Source organism: Lactuca sativa, chromosome 9 (genome assembly GCF_002870075.4).
Source record: "Lactuca sativa cultivar Salinas chromosome 9, Lsat_Salinas_v11, whole genome shotgun sequence".
In the NCBI taxonomy this organism is placed as follows: Eukaryota; Viridiplantae; Streptophyta; class Magnoliopsida; order Asterales; family Asteraceae; genus Lactuca; species Lactuca sativa.
In genome coordinates, this window is record NC_056631.2 from 188,253,958 (window position 1) to 188,271,002 (window position 17,045).

At 35.6% G+C, this 17,045-nt stretch overlaps 2 protein-coding genes across 2 annotated transcripts; both read left to right on the top strand.

The window, feature by feature from the left end:
- The first annotated feature begins 2,848 nt into the window (after nt 1-2,848).
- On the top strand, nt 2,849-4,866 carry LOC111889793 (uncharacterized). Its single transcript, XM_023885945.3, has 6 exons — nt 2,849-3,060; nt 3,161-3,201; nt 3,276-3,439; nt 3,696-3,795; nt 3,894-4,063; nt 4,176-4,866. Exons 1-6 carry the CDS (start codon nt 3,017-3,019, stop codon nt 4,746-4,748), a joined length of 1,092 nt encoding a protein of 363 aa, XP_023741713.1. The 5' UTR covers nt 2,849-3,016; the 3' UTR covers nt 4,749-4,866.
- A 6,327-nt stretch (nt 4,867-11,193) lies between these two features.
- LOC111889786 (uncharacterized) lies at nt 11,194-12,257 on the top strand. The gene is made up of 3 exons (XM_023885939.3): nt 11,194-11,520; nt 11,713-11,901; nt 12,066-12,257. Exons 1-3 carry the CDS (start codon nt 11,275-11,277, stop codon nt 12,147-12,149), a joined length of 519 nt encoding a protein of 172 aa, XP_023741707.1. The 5' UTR covers nt 11,194-11,274; the 3' UTR covers nt 12,150-12,257.
- The last annotated feature ends 4,788 nt before the right edge of the window (nt 12,258-17,045 follow it).

The following is a 17,045-nucleotide window of genomic DNA, read 5'->3' on the forward strand; positions in this document are numbered from 1 at the left end:
TATTTTTTGACTATTGCCGGTATTTTTCTTTATTTGTTACTTTAAGGATTTAAAATACAAAAAATAAAATAAAACCAAGAGTAAATTACACGAATGGTCCCTATGGTTTAGGGTAATTTGCGCGTTTGGTCCATAATTTATTTTTTTAACTCGGAAGGTCCCTACTGTTTGTTTTTGTTACACGTTTGGTCCATGTCTTACCTAAAAAAACTATTTTGCCCTTGATTTTTTAAAATATTTAAATAAATACACCCCAACCCCAACCCTCATTACCTTACCTTACCTATTCTACCATTTTTTCCTATTTAAAAAATAGTTTTTTTAGGTAAGATAGGGACCGATCGCGTAACAAAAACAAAAAGTAGGGAGCAAGTGCGTAACAAAAACAAACAATAGGGACTTTCCGAGTTAAAAAAATAAATTAGGGACCAAGTGCGTAAATTACCCCAAACCATTGGGACCATTCGTGTAATTTACTCTAAAACCAATGACCATTTAAAACAAACTATAAAAGTTATTCATGCCATTTATTTGATATCTTATAACGTATCAAAAAGTTGAACTCGGTCATCGGTCATATCATTAGCCACATTACATTTCTAACAAATTTTAACTCTAAATACAAAAAGATGAGATTAATCATTGACGTCATCTAACCATAATTGTTATATCACTTAAATAGAATAGACCATGGTTGTCAAAATCGCGATCCTGATCGTAGGATCGTACGATCCTACGATCCTAGGTATGAAAAACGATCCGGATCGTAAAAGGATCGTATTTGGGGTAGGATCGCAGGTAGGATCGTAAGATCGTAGGTAGGATCGTAGGATCGAGATCCGATCCGATCCTACCTTCTTTTATTTTTTATTTTTTATTTTTTGCGAATGAAATTTTTTTTACCACTTTATGTCTTTTACTCTTTACCAATTTACCATTTATCATTTGTATTGTGATTTATGACTAATATTTTAAAGTTTTTATAACTTTTGAACAAAAAATTGATTGTTTGAAATATTTTTTATGATTAAAAATTATAAATTAAAATTCTATTTTATTTTGTGGGATCTTAGGATCTCGATCCCGATCTTACGATCCCGATCTTGCAAATCCAAAAACGATCCTATGTAGGATCCCGATCTTGACAACCTTGGAATAGACTTATAAGATTTATCGTAAATTTAGATAAAAATGATACGAGAAAAAATAATATACATTTTTTTTTTTCTAAAAAATAAAGAATTTATTTGAATGCACCTCTACAATCCACAATATATAATAGACTAAACTAAACAAATGGTCCATGTGGTATGTCGAAAATTGACACTTTGGTCCAAAAATGTTTAGAGTAGCATTATAGGTCCAAATTTTTCTTTTTGTTGCAAGTTTGGTCCAATTTGTTTTGAACTTTTTCATAATGATGATTTTGCTCTTACTTTTTTCTTTTTTTAGTTTTTTATTTCATTAGATACTTTTCTGATTAAAAAAATAATTTTCTTTTTATAATTTTTTTATAACAGAAATAAAAAATACTCTCTCTCTCTCCCTCTCTCTCTCTCTCTCTCTCTCTCTCTTCTCTCTCTCTCTCTCTCTCTCTCTCTCTCTCTCTCTCTCTCTCTCTCTCTCTCTCTCTCTCAACACATCCCAAAAATAAATACCACCATCATCTTCTTCAATTTCAGATTTTGAGGTCAAACCCTTTATTGCCCGCATCTTCTTATTCTTTCTACAAACTTAATGCAACTAATTTCTCTCATGATCTCTCGTGCTCATCCCCTCTGTTTGCGATTGACACATTGCATGTTTGTGTGTCACTGCTTTCGGTCGAACAAACCACACACATGAGGTTTTTTGTGCGCCATTGATTAAATCACACATACCTTGTGTTGTTCGAAGTTGATCTGCAGATGAGTGTAAAGGGCCAAACTTGATTTAGCACTCGATCTGTCGTCGAACGACCACCGAATCCATAATCCTCTTTCTCCGGTCGTCCTTCTTGTTTTGAGCTTGCAAACCCTCGTTTCAGATCTGGAACACCATCGTCTTCGTCCGTGACTCATTCTTCCCCCCATAGTTGATGTTCTAAAAAAACGAAAACGAACCAGTAAACATAGATTTAGAACTCTAAACGGGGGTGATGACGGAGAGCCTTACGGAGGCAATAGAGGTGAGATAGCTGGCGACCACAAATCCAGTAACAAGAACAGAAATAAGACTTTCTTGTTTAGCAAACCCGCCTCCAGATTTGAACCATTTTCATTTGAGATCCAAACCGCAACAAGAAATTAGATAGTTTTTGTTGTTGTTTTTTGAAGATACCAAACCATTTAAAACCCTAAATCCATAGACCTAAGGGCTAAGGAAAAAAGTTCAGATTATTTCAAATTGCAGAGAGAGACATTGGGGTTTACAAGAATATATGCATGCTTGACGAACATCTTAATAGGAAGTGCTTGTGTGTTTGTTGGGTGTTTATGAAGGGATAATCCGACCTGCAAGTTTCCAGAGAGAGAGAGAGAGAGAGAGAGAGAGAGAGAGAGAGAGAGAGAGAGAGAGAGAGAGAGAGAGAGAGAGAGAGAGAGAGAGAGAGAGAGAGAGAGAGAGAGAGAGATTTTATTTTTAATTGTTTTATACAATCTCGTAATAAAAGAAAAATTAAAAATACAATAATAATGAGCAAATCCGTCGTTATAAAATGTTTTAGAACTTTTAGACCCAAGTCACGGTAAAATGAACTCTTATTACAAACTTTTCTAAACAAAAATAACAATTTTCCACATAACTCATGACCAATAATATAGGTTTTCATTTTCTATATTTTGTTTTGCCTCTAATATACGATATAAATTTGTTAATGCATCCTCAAATCCGTATCTTATTGGTAAAGCCCTAACCCTAGCTCTTTCTTCTTCCCAATCGTAAAAACCCCCAACAACAACGCGAAGAACACCACTTTCGACCTTCATATTGTCACGGAATTTAACCACAAAATCTTCGATTCAAGAAATCATTTCCAATGGGTTCCAAGCGCCCTGACTTTGGCGACGGCGCCAGTCCAGGGTTCGTCATTCTCCACTTCTATAACTGCACAATTAGTTTTATCTTTTACATTTACACAATGATACAAAGCTTGAAATTTTTGTCCCTTGAATTGTCACAGGAAGATTTTTATCGGGGGTTTAGCGAAAGATACTACTATAGGTTATCCCCCAATCTTCTTGTTATCAGAAAATGCAATTGTTCGTATCTGATTTGATATATCTTCATGTAAACAGATGAATTCGTTAAGTACTTTGGAAAGTATGGAGATCTTACAGATTCGGTTATCATGAAGGATCGACAAACTGGTCGACCAAGGGGTTTTGGGTTCATCACATATGCAGATCCTTCTGTCGTTGACACTGTTATTGCCGAAACTCATGTCATTAATGGGAAACAAGTGAGTGAATTCAGTTTCTTTAGGTTAAATTTGTTAATTACATTCTCAATTCGCAATGGCATTGTAGGATCTATAGATTGAATACATGATTTTGAGGCTACATTGTAAATGTCTGAATGTGTAGACTGTAGAGGGATATAGAGCTTTAACTTAACTTCCATGTTCGATGAAAATCATGCCAAAATTGATGCTTAGTTTCTAGCTCAAATATTTTATAAAATTTCCCACTGATTATATTCAAATAAACATTTTGCAGGTTGAAATCAAGAGAACCATTCCAAAAGGGTCTGGTGAGTCGAAGGATTTCAAAACAAAAAAGATTTTCGTTGGTGGGATTCCAACATCAGTCACCGAAGGTTAGCATTTCTTATATTTACAATTTTACATCACTTCATTTCTTAATAAATCACACCACTTATTTTATATATCTATTTTTTTTTCTATATATAATTAGATGAATTCAAAGGATTCTTCTCAAAATATGGAAAAGTTGTTGAACATGAGATTATTCGTGATCATGCAACAAAACGCTCTCGTGGATTTGGATTTATTGTTTTTGATAGTGAACAAGTTGTTGATACAATTCTCGTTGATGGAAATATGATTGATATGGATGGCACACAGGTTATTTATTTTTATTTTTTTTAGGATAAATGATGTTTAATTTTTATTTTTTATTTTTTTTATTAAGTTTGTTATTTCTGTATTAAGTTAAAAAAAAGTTTTATTGTTTTAGGTTGAGATCAAGAAGGCAGAGCCAAAGAAGGCATCAAATCCGGGACCCATGTCATATGGTAGTGAACCGCGGGGACGTGGGTATGGCGGCGATAGTTTTGGTGGGTACGGTGATTCATACGGTGGTTATGGCGGCGGCGGCGGCGGTGGTGGTGGTTATGGTCCTCCTTACCGGTCGCTTGGAGGGCTTTCGAGTAGATTTGGAGATTATGGTGGATATGGGCCTAGCGGTAGCGAATTTAGCAGCCGTTATGGTGACTATGGCGGTGATTATGGTGGTTACAGGGGCGGCGGTGGTGGTGAGCCGCCGCTTGGGTACTCTAGTCGGTTTAGTTCGTTTGGTGGTGGAGGATATGGCGGGAGTGGGCTTGGTGGGTATGGCCGAGGTGGTGGTGGTGGTGGGTATGGAGGTTATGGGGGTTATGGCGGTGGTCCGGGTGGTGGCGGTGGTGGTGGTTATGAATCCGGTGCGGGTTCGGGATATGGTGGAGTGGGAGGACCGTATGGAAGCAGGGGAGGTTATGGTGGCGGTGGTGGCGGCGGCGGTGGTCGGTATCATCCTTATGGTAGGTAGGGACCAAGATTCATGAGTGCATGATGTTATTTTAGGTTCAATGAATTGATGATTTTGTGGATGTGTAATTTTTCTGTATTGGGATTATTATTATTATTATTATTATTTTTTTATGTTAGATGTTTGTTAATTAGCTCTTTTGTGATTGACATAATGATTTTTTTACAAATTATGTCGAGTTTAGTGTTTAGTATTGGTTCCTATTAGAGCTTGATTCATTGCTTAATGGTTTTGGACTTTAGAACAGTTTAGTGATGGAAATTGTAAAATATGTTGGGTAAATGACACAAAAAACACTCTTTTTACACAGAAATTCGATTTTGACACTGTGTTTTTTTTTGTGTCAATTTTGACACTGTGTTTTTCAATTTGTTACAATTCTGACCACTTGACCGGTTAACCAGGTTGCATGCTGACGTGACATGATGACGTGTCAGTTTTGATGACGTGGCATGCTGACGTGTCAAAATTGAATTTTTTTCTCACAAAAAACACTAAGTTTTCATTTTTTTTTCGATTTTGACACTACGTTTAATTTTTTCTTTCAACTTTGACACTATGTTTTTTTGTTCCAAATCGAACATCATTTTTTCCAATTTTGTTCAATGTTGACAATTTTCTATTTGAAACCGTATAAATATTTTTTTAATACATTTAAACCATATAAATATGTTTTTTGTTTCATTTAAAAACCATAGTTTTGTATAAATACATTTTTTTTACACTCAAACCATATTTTTATGTATAAATATGTATTAGCTATATAAAAATTGTATTTTATATTAATATGCAACTTTAAAATGTGTTTGAAGGTTTATAGGCGTGTAGTTGATCAAAATTTGGATATCAAGTTTGCAACCCATCAAATTTTTACATCTTATTAGAAGCTTATGGTTAGTTTGATTCTCATGATATAACTAATGCTTTGAATGTAAGAAAAAAAACACCTTGTATTTCAATAAAAATGTGGTTTTTAAACGAAAAAAATATCTTATACGGTTTAAAATGTAATAAAAAAAATATATTTATACGGTTTCAAATGGAAAATAGACAAAATTGAACAAAATTCGATAAATGATGTTCGATTGGAACAAAAAAAACATAGTGTCAAAATTGAAATAAAAAATTAAACTTAGTGTCAAAATCAAAAAAAAGTGAAAACTTAGTGTTTTTTGTGGAAAAAAAAATCAATTTTGACACGTCAGCATATCATGTCAGTATGCCACGTCATCAAAACTGACACGTCATCATGCCACGTTAGCATGTAACTTGGTTAACCGGTCAAGTGGTCAGAATTGTAACGAATTGGAAAACACAGTGTCAAAATTGACACAAAAAATAACACGGTGTCAAAATCGAATTTCTGTGTAAAAATAGTGTTTTTTGTGTCATTTACCCAAATATGTTTTAACAATTGTTTCTTTCATACACCTGCAATAACAAAATATAACATTTACTGATACGTTTTTTCACTATGCTACGGATAATTTGAACCATAATAATGTATCAAAAGAAAACTATTTAACTGTTCACTTAGCATCACCTTCATCTATATATAAATCTACATGGGAGGTGGTTGTTTGATATTAACTATGAATCTATGATTGGGTCTAGTGAGAGCTTTTATCTAATCCGGTCGGTCAATTCGTTTGATACAAAGATATATGCTCTTACCTTTTACATGAGTTTTATAAGCTTAATGCGACAAAACAACTTAATACAAAATTTAACTATATAGGTAACAAATAGGGATGAACATTTAAACCAGGGAACATGTCAGAACCGGTAATGGAACCGGAACCAGTACCGGAACCGGATGGAACCGATCGGACCGGGACGATATTCTTGTGGATTTTTGGAACCAGGAACCGGACCTGGTAGAACCGGACCGGGACGATATTATCGAGGATCGGTTCCAACATTGAAGACACGACAAAAACCGGTAGAACTGGCGGTTGGGTTCGATTCCTATTTTCCACCAAGTTCGGTTCCTGGGCCGGTTTCGGTTCGGCCAGGTTCCGATGCTTATCCCTAGTAACAAACTTTAAGTTTTAAGCATGAGCACCTTGAGCTTTTAAGACAAACAACATAACTACGTTGCCTATTTAAGTAAACGACCTTTAAATTGTCAATAAGTCATCAGGCGGTCCATGTTATTATGTCAAAAGTATTGTGTTGTTGAGAGACTGACTTTTTTCATTTGTGTTTTTTACCTAAGCCATTAACCCAATAAATTATTATTAAAAAATGTTGTTTGAGGGTAATATAGTTATTTTGTACAGTCAGTTAGATGCAAAATCAAACAACAAGTTTTAGTCAGAAGTTAATAGTCAGAACTTCTCTAACTCAGTCAACAACTATCAAACGACCCATAAGTCTACCGCTGATACTATCTGTAACGCCCGCAAATCCGGGCTAGTCAAATTAGAGGCAATAGGGGTCGAAAATGACTTTTCGACAAAAGATTATTTAGAATAAATAATCTTGACCAAGTTGTAGAGTACGTTACAAGGTTATCATACATATAAAGAACGCCGAAATCCGAGTTATAACGAAGAAGTTATGACCCGTTGAAGTTTCGCGACGGAACCGGCACGATACCGGGAAGCGTAAATAGTGAATTTACGATAGAGCGAGATTTAGCCTTAGCGATCTAAACGAAAGTCGTAGAATATGTTAAACTAAGAACATCGATAAAAAGAACGCCCAAATCTGACTTCGTATGAGGAAGTTATGATTTTTCTAAGATTTAGCATAGCAGTGCACAGCCCGAAATCTGAATTTTAGATCGGTCGATTTTTAGCCGACGGGATCTAAATGAAAGTTGTAGTACTCGTAAATACCAATGCGTGGATATAAAGAACGTCGATAATAGAACTCGTATGCGAAAGTTATGGACGAAGCTTATTCCCTACTTTTCGAGCGCGGCGAATTCGATACAGTTTAGTAAATCCGAGATAGAATGAGAATTAGCCAACGAGGTCTAAATAAGAGTTGAAGATCTCATTAATAGGAACTCAACGGTAAAAAGACAGACAAAAACGGAACTCGTATGCGAAAGTTATGGACGAAGCTTAGTCTCTACTTTTCGAGCGCGGCGATTTCGATACAGTTTTGTAAATCCGAGATAGAATGAGAATTAGCTAACGAGGTCTAAATGAAAATTGAAGATCTCATTAATAGGAACTCAACAGTAAAAAGACAGACAAAAACGGAGCTCGTATGCAAAAGTTACGGACGAAGCTTGGAGACTACTTTACTATACACTTCCTATAAATACAAGGGTGAACTCCTCATATTTTCTTCACACCATAAGCCTTTCTTTCTCTCTCTAACTTCTCTCTAACCTCCCTAAACCCCTCCCAAGTCTAGGGAACCTCCCTATCATGAGAAGAAAGCCCCGGAGCGCCCGACGGCTCCGAGAAGAAAAGCTTTCGGCTCGGAAACGCTGCTCCAGCGAAGCCTGGTTTTTAATAAAAACCCCCTGTAAGTGAGCTACGCCTATAATATATTTAATATAGATTTTATTTAATTATAGTAACATTGTTAGGACCTTAAAATAATTATTTGGGCTATTATTATGAGTTATATTGAGTGTTATTTAACGCTTATATAATAGTAATAATAGCTAGACTATTAAATTAGTCTCGTCAAGCGTTAGACTAAACTCTAGTGGTAATGATACTAGGTTTCGTCAAGGGATAATTGTTTTAAGAGTAACGAAGTGCTGTCCGAGTGCCGACTCACCACCTTTCAGGTGAGTGCATAGTCCTTTTCATCTCACACATAGATATGAAGTATTTTATATAAACTACGTGCTATGTGTGCACATTATCTGAATACTTGCTGTCTATGCTGGTTGAACGTTTTATACATGTTTTAAAGGACTTAAACTGTATACGTATTTTATATATACGAAAATGTTGGGTATGAGATGGGTAGATGAATGATGAGAGATAGAAGATGACGTGAGTATACATTGGCAGCTATAGACTTAGTGCCTATGGGACAAACACCGGTAGCTATGGACTTAGTACCTTTTAGACGTTGGTAGCTATGGATTTAGTACCTGTTAGGAATTGGTAGCTATGGACTTAGTACCTATTAGTTAGACTCTGGTAGCTAAGGATTTAGTACCTGTAGGAATTGGTAGCTATGGACTTAGTACATGTTGAACATTGGTAGCTATGGACTTAGTACCTATTAGATAAAGACTGGTAGCTATGGATTTAGTACCCGATGAATAGACTATAGCAGCTATGGAATTAGTGCTTTATGAACGAACATTGGCAGCTATGGATTTAGTGCCAGTCCCATAACCCTGGAAGTAAGGGACTTCAGAATAAACGAATGCAGGATAGATGACTCTTAGGTTAAATCCTTAAAGAGTAAAGAAGATAATGGGGATGGGTAGTTGGGTTGATTGTTTGATTGAACATAATAATTATATTATTGTGGGTTGAAAACCCTATGTACACACCAGGTTCCCCAACCTAACCCACTCAGCTTATGTATATCACAGGTGACGAAGTGAAGTGACATTACACTGAGAGATTTAAAAGAGATGTAGATCACTAGTGTAAATCATTGTAAGTTCTGTTTATGCTTATGTTTCGGTATTAACGATGTCATCCCAAACATTTTAAAATGAAATAAATACGTTTCTTCGAAAATGTTTTAATAACGTATTTACCATGTTTTTCTGGGAACAAATTCCGCAACCTTTTTATAAAATGAAGTACTCTGATTTTTATAAAGCATAAACAAAATCGGTCTTTTCTGGCCGTGATTTTGGGGATGTCACACTATCGTAAATCGCCGCCATTGCTTTTACCGCGACATGGCGTTAGAAATAGTATATACTAATTTATACCAACTTAAGCATACTTTATACAAAGATTCTACAAATCAATATTATAAAAGAGAATAGTTGGTTGTGGTGTAACATTTTGATAAAAAAAAGCTAACTAGGGCTTGGAATTACATAATGGAGAAGCACAATAATGCTGTTTCGAATAGAGAAATGAGCGTCTAGGGCTTGAAATTGAAAAAAAAAGGGGGGGGGGGGGGGGGAAGAAAACATGGTTTTGAAGCTTCATATCATGTTGCCAATGATCAGGGCCGGTCCTGAAAAATGAAATATATTCTTAGAGGCCAGCTTGAAATTGCAAAAGGAAAAGGAAAAAAAAGAGAAAACATGGTTTTGAAGCGTCATATCATGTTGCCAACGATCAGGGCCGGTCGTGAAAAATGAAATATTCTTAGAGGCCCAGGACGAACAAGAAAAAAATGACCCTTATCTTTATTATAATTTTGTATTTTTAAATAAAAATATATAATAAAAAAAGTAGGCCCTGTACAGCTGCCCACTTTGCCCCACCCCCACCCCCATGCCAACGACAATGAACACACATATACACAAAAATGGAGTTTTCATTTCATTGGTATTAATGGCGACAATAATCAATAGCGGTGATATCTTTACGGGCGTCTAGTTGCGACATTTTAAAAGCATTACCTGCAACAATTATTTGAGGTGACAATGAAAATCCGAGGGAAAGTGTCACTAGCGTTTTATTATGAACATTTTAGCTCGACATTATGTTGCCCCTATTAGTCTAATGGGAACTAAGCAAAGGTGTGAGATTTTCTAAAAGATCAATGATTTGGATTACAGAAACAAAACACTGGCCTTGAAAATAAAGCAATAGCGGCTACACTAAACCTGTCCAATTTGATATCACTGATATTGCGGTATCGTCCTTATTTCTTAGACCAGAGGGAGTGGGTGCGGTTTGGACCGCATTACCTTGCCACATAAGCACAAACACCGCTCCCTTGAGTGCGGTAGAGAGTACAGTGTGACCTTCCAATGGAGCACTCCTTCAAACAACGTAATTGATTCTTTTTTTTTTTTTAACCTTCGTCTTATTGATCATTTTTATTTATTAAAAAAATTAAAAAAGAAACCCCTAAGTGTAGCACCACTCCTTGGGTATGGTATGAAACTAACGGGTGAGGTGACGCCTACGTGTCACTGCGGTTTCAAAGACCAAATTTTGTATAAACCATTGTACTTTTCTTTCCAATTTAATCATTTTCTTTTTTTCTGGTTTAATTTTAAGACTTTATTTTTTTTATTTAAAAACCATGTATGAATTCTATAAAAACAATTATAATTTAGATTTTTTTTTTCATTTTAACCATTAGTTGTATTATTTTTTATGATATAACCATTAAAAGTTTAGTTTTTTTTAAACCGTCATTAGCAAGGAAAAAAGTTGTTCTCGATTGTTTTTTGCAATTGATTACAGGAAAAACTCACACTCTCACACTGGTTTAAAAAAAAAATCTTTGATTAGACCAGCAAAAATTCACTCGATGATTAAGAAAAATATATAAAAATCAAAATAAATAATCTCTATGAAATTTGCCCAAAATAAAATCATCAAAATTCTTAAGAAGTATCAGATTATTACAATTTCCTTTTCTTGCGTGTGAATTGAAAAACCCTATTCCGGATGCCATGGAAGGATCCAAGCGATCCATCTTCCAACTTTGTAGACAGCTACATACGTTATCCAGACATAGCCCTAGCGATTCCTTCAAGAAAAGCATTGCTGAATTAGAGAAGGATCGTCGTCGTCGGAACCCTAAGCGGAACCGGTTGTTTGTACAGACTCCCGAATCGACGGCATGGCTCGACACCGCTAGTATGCCAGCTTTCGCCACCGTCGTAGGTATCGCACTTTTCGCCAAGCTTCTCATGATGGTACACTTTTCCTTTCAATTTCAACAATTTGTTTACGTTTATTGATTTTTTTCATAATCGATCGAAATACAGTTGTGTTCATATTTAACCTAAACCTCCAATAGTTTCTATGGATGATTGCTGATCTGATTGCTATTGCTAAAGCACAGATCAGAAAATCAGAAATTGATTTGTTTCTATAATGATTGATAGTATGATGATTCAACATCACAAGAAAGGATAGAGAAGAAGATACAGAATGCTCCACCAGGTCAAGGCACTGTTAGGATGCTTTCTCGAGAAGAATGGGAAGAATTTAGAGAAGTTCGACCAAGAACTCCATTTGAATCTAAACTTGCTCGACCTAATGCACGAATAAGAACAGGGGAGCCTCTACACATGGTAAATCTTCAAACTTTATCACTAACATTCATTTCTTACTGTTTTTCATAACTTCTTCAACTGTTTGCTTAATCATATTACTATAAACAGTAGAAGAATGAATACAAGTAGATTGTTATCAACTTATTATATGTGAAAATATAATGTGTGTTGCTATTTTGCAGGAGGATGTTAAGGATTGGACAATTGATGTGTTGACAGATGCTCTTACAAGGGCTGAAGAATGTGTGAAACAGGGATCAAAGTAGGGAAAATTGAGCTTTTAAATGGTGCTTAGAAATGAAACCAGTTTACATGTTTTGATGTAATATACAAAACTGATTAATTGAGAAATGGATGTTGATTAACTTTTGTTAGTATATGTGCAAAATGATGAAGCTTTTCTGCAGATGAGAAATATCAAATTGGAAGATATATGTTTTTAAACTGATGATTTGTGATTTGAATAATCAAAATAAACTTCCACTTTTAATCAATTGTTTCTTTTTTACTTGATGCAGTTTGAGTTTATAATAGTTCTTAGACAAGCAGTTATTTCTTATTCATCATCACTTATGGTTAGAAGGGTAAAATTGTCCATTCTCTCTGTATCCCTACTTATGATGGGACCCTTTTCACCCTTCTTTCTTGCAAAGAAAGCTTGAATCTTTTTTCAGATGCATGGGTTTTAAGAAAACGATATTATTAGACAGAAAGATTCTGGTTGAATTGATGGACTAAATCGTCTTTTTGCTGCATCAGGGTACACAAAAAAATAGAAAAAGGAAAACGCGTTACTATTTACTGTGAAAAAAGAAACTAAATTGCCCTATTTTGTATCAAGTCTTAAAAAATTAGAAAAAACAAAATGAATTGCTATTTAACTGACACGTCATTTTTTTTTCATTCATTTTTTATTGTTCTATATTTTGTTAAATTATTCTTATTTCTTATGTTTATTATCATTATTTTTATTTTTTCCAATTAGGATGGATGTGGTGATGTCAAAGATGACCCTATTTATGCATCTATATTTGTGAGGTAAAACATGGGGATTATAATGTTGTAAGTTATAACATATGGTTTAACGAATGTAATTTTTTTATGATGGTTGTTTTTTACTTTTACATTTAGACTATTTGTGCCAATACATGCTTTTGACAATTCTATGACCAAATTGAACTATGGGGAAGACAATTAAGTTATAACACATTTCTTATGATGGAGATAACATTGTAAATCAATTATTTTCTTATGATCTTTTGTTTCCTTTTTTTGGTCTTATATGATGCAGGTGGTAACTGAACATCAATATATCATGTGAGACCCATGAAAATAGCAAATTACTTTGTAAAAAAATTTACGACAACGAACAATATATGAATGAATTTGGGATTTAATTAAACAACAGTTTTGATTTTTTATGTAAATATTTTCCTATTGAACTTGAATTTATTTGATTGTGTTTTAATCAATTACTACTTTTTTATATGATTGTATTTTAATCTATTGCTATTCTTTTATTCATTCATAGCCTAGCTTGAAGCTTCGCGTATACCCTCACTACACCAAACCAGGTATACACCGAACTAGTCAACTAGATATATACTGGACCATGTATATACCTAATCACCCGTATACCGAATTAAGTAATCATACCGGACCATAGAAAATAACGAACAAGGTACAAAATAACATCACAACAATATCAATGTACATGGATCCTCAAAGAAAAGAACTTGTACGAAGATATGTGATTGATGAATCCTTCGAATAACGAGAAACAACTGTTAAATAGTTAGTAAGTACATACCAGTGTACCTTCGGGCATACCACCATTAATGCAATAAGATGAAAAATCTTCTCGGTACATGAAGAGGTCATAACCTCTTAACATCGACTATAAATAAGTGATGAAAATCATTCTACAAGGTACGCAAATAAAATACACTATTCTACAAATAAAATCACTCTACAAGGTACGCAAATAAATCAACTTACGAGTTGTTTGTTGTCTCCAGGTTAATTGATTTGTGAAGGAATCGATAACTCATCAAGTAGCGCTATCCGTGGAACTCCACAACAAATAACCAACAAAGAAAACACTACTGTCGACACGAGTCCTAACATAAGAATGCAAAACCTTGAAGGACACGAAGAAACGCCACAAATTTCGGAAGCGATAAAAAACAAGAACGTGACGTCGGAAGTCCTAGAAGAAGGAGGAGAAATGAGTCAAAAGAATTTAGAAACAGAAGAGATGGAAATGGAGAAGTTCGAAGCCTTCAAAAGTTCCAGAGCCATGAAAAAGCGACATATAGAAAGAAGTGAGAGAAGGGGTCAAAAGAGAAAGAATGGGATTTGGTGTAACGTCCTATTTTCACAAAAAAAAAATTCATTTTTAATTAAGGTAAAACAACATGTTTATAAAATCCAAGTCAAGAAATCTGTTTGTTTCAAAATACATTTGCTTGAAATCAGAGAAATGTAATAAATGTAGAATCTTCATGGTGGCTGATGAGTGTGTACAGTCACGCGTTCGCCTTCCCATGATCACCAATTGTACCTGAAAATGTTTAATCCACAAGTGTAAGTCAAAACTTAGTGAGTTCCCCTAAAATACCACACACCACAATATATATATATATATATATATATATATACACACACACACACATATATATACATACATATATATATATATACACACACACATACACACAATGCATGCACACATGAGCCTTTAGTCTGTTTGGCCCGCCTCGCAAGGCCTACAACATGCCTAGACCGCTCTAGAGCCTACATTTTGACTGGGCTGCCTTGCAAGGCCTATAGTTCACCTGGACTACTCTCTCTCAGCATACAACTGACCCGTCATTGGCTTACAGTACACCATTGGCCCGCCCGAGTATGTTGGCCTACAACACAAAACAAGACCGCTTCAACCCACCCCACCATAATACGTCGACATATCTAACAAAAAAAACTACCAAGTAAACACATAAACACATAAACACATAAACACAAACAACTATCTGCCTTACTCTACCTGTCTACCAATTCACTACCGTATATGAGTCCTCATACAGTACACTATGCCACTACTGGAAGTTCTCCAGGGAATACATATCTATATGTAACTAGAGGTGAGATAGACATTCAAACAGGTGATCCCACTCTAGATCCACAACCAAACAAGGAACATGAAAGAAAGCATAGATCAAGAGTTCTTAAGCTGTCCTACGTGACTACATACAAACCCTAGGGCACTCCACTAGACGATAACCATCCTATTGATACTCTGACCATCATACCACTAATCCTATATTCTAACATACAATTATATACATTGAAATACATAGTATAGTGAGGAAACTCACTTGAATTGAATACCCAAGGAAACATAGGAACACACTCACTCCCTACACTAATCGCTCACGTGAACCAACTAGCACCAAATAAAGGTAGAACCTTAATTAATAACCAAATTCCTTCAAGTTTGACCCCAAGTTAAATTGGTCAAAAAGTCAACGGTCAACCCTCACCACGACGCGAAGGACTCTTGGCCACATCGTGGGAACATTCAAACAATACAGTAATGAGAACCTCAATCGTTACGACGTGATTGACATATCGTCACATCATAGGAACTGATCTTGGGCAGCTTAATAGATTAAACCCTTAATCCATTAAGCCACACACTAATCTCCTCGAAGGCTTCCTTACACCCAAAGAGTCATAAAAATCGTTGCTTTATAGTCATGCATGTCCAATGCATGTATTTCCCCAAGCTAAGTTATAAAAATGGTGAAAATAAGGTCAAAAATCTCATGCATGAGCCAAAACCTAACCAAATCTCATATCTAGAACACTAAACCTCAAAGGGACCTCAAGGTTCCATAAAGTTGCAAACTTTATGGAATCAATCCACTCAAACTCTCCCAAAAATGGAGAAAATGCACAAAAAGCCTAGATCTAGAAGCACATAACATAAAGCTTGGAACTTGAACACTCACAATGGTCCAGAGTAAGTGTTAGAAGATAATGATGAGACTTGCAAGTTGGATCTATGCACGAAGGATGATCCCCTCTCCTTCAAGACACCAAAACACCACCAAAAGCTCAAGAACTCAACAATGAAGGCTAGGGTTTCATTAAAAGGGTTGGAGGCTGAACATGATTCCCTAAACCTTGAGTTTAGGGGATTAAATATGTAAGAAACCCTAAAAAATCATGTCTTGGGCGGCAGTTGTAGTCACATTGTGACCTTCCTTTCGTTATGTCGTGATGACCATCCCATATATGCGTTCGTGCAATTGTCTTGTCATGTTGTGGTGCCCCATTCACCACATTGTGACACAAGGTTTTTCCCAAAAACCTTACCTTTGATCCTTCTAAACCCCCAACCGATCTATTATGGAAAACGAGTGTTATAATTCTCCACCACTTAAATTAGATTTTTTCCTCGAAACTTGTTCTCACATTTCAATCTCATAACACCCTTTGAACCCCTTGTAGGTTCTCCAAACCTGATTCCTTCAAAACGAGTTGAGATCACTTCGAATGCCAACATTTATAATCATTGACAAAGGGTTCCAAAATCAGACTCATAAGCCAATCCGATCAGAAACTCCAAGGATCTGAATCATATCTAATACAACATCTTTTAAGAAGCCGACCACCTTCCGACACTCATGCCAACACTATCCTTAGAGAGAAATATGAGATTTAAGAAAGAATAAACTCCAACATAACATCACTAACCCATAATTAGTAGAATCAACTCTTGTCCATAAAAAGTTGGGTCATGTAATAAAAGATTGTGAAAGTATGAAGAGAGAATGAGGGAAGAACCATGAGTATGCAACGGGTAGAGTGTCCACCGAAGAAGGAAGAAACATGAGTATACAACGAAATTGCCATGATACAAGGGGAAGCTAGTAATAATGTAACAGCCCGAAATTTCAGGTATTGTTATAATTAAGTTTTGGGTGTTTTAAGAGGGGACTCGGCGAGTTGGAGCCTAGACTCGCCGAGTAGGATCGCGGATTTGGTCGCGGGTTCGTGACTGGACTCGACGAGTCCGGATATGGACTCGGCGAGTCTGCGCTGTTTAGCGAAAACCCTAACCGTTCAGGTTTGGGACGTATATGAGGGACCTTATG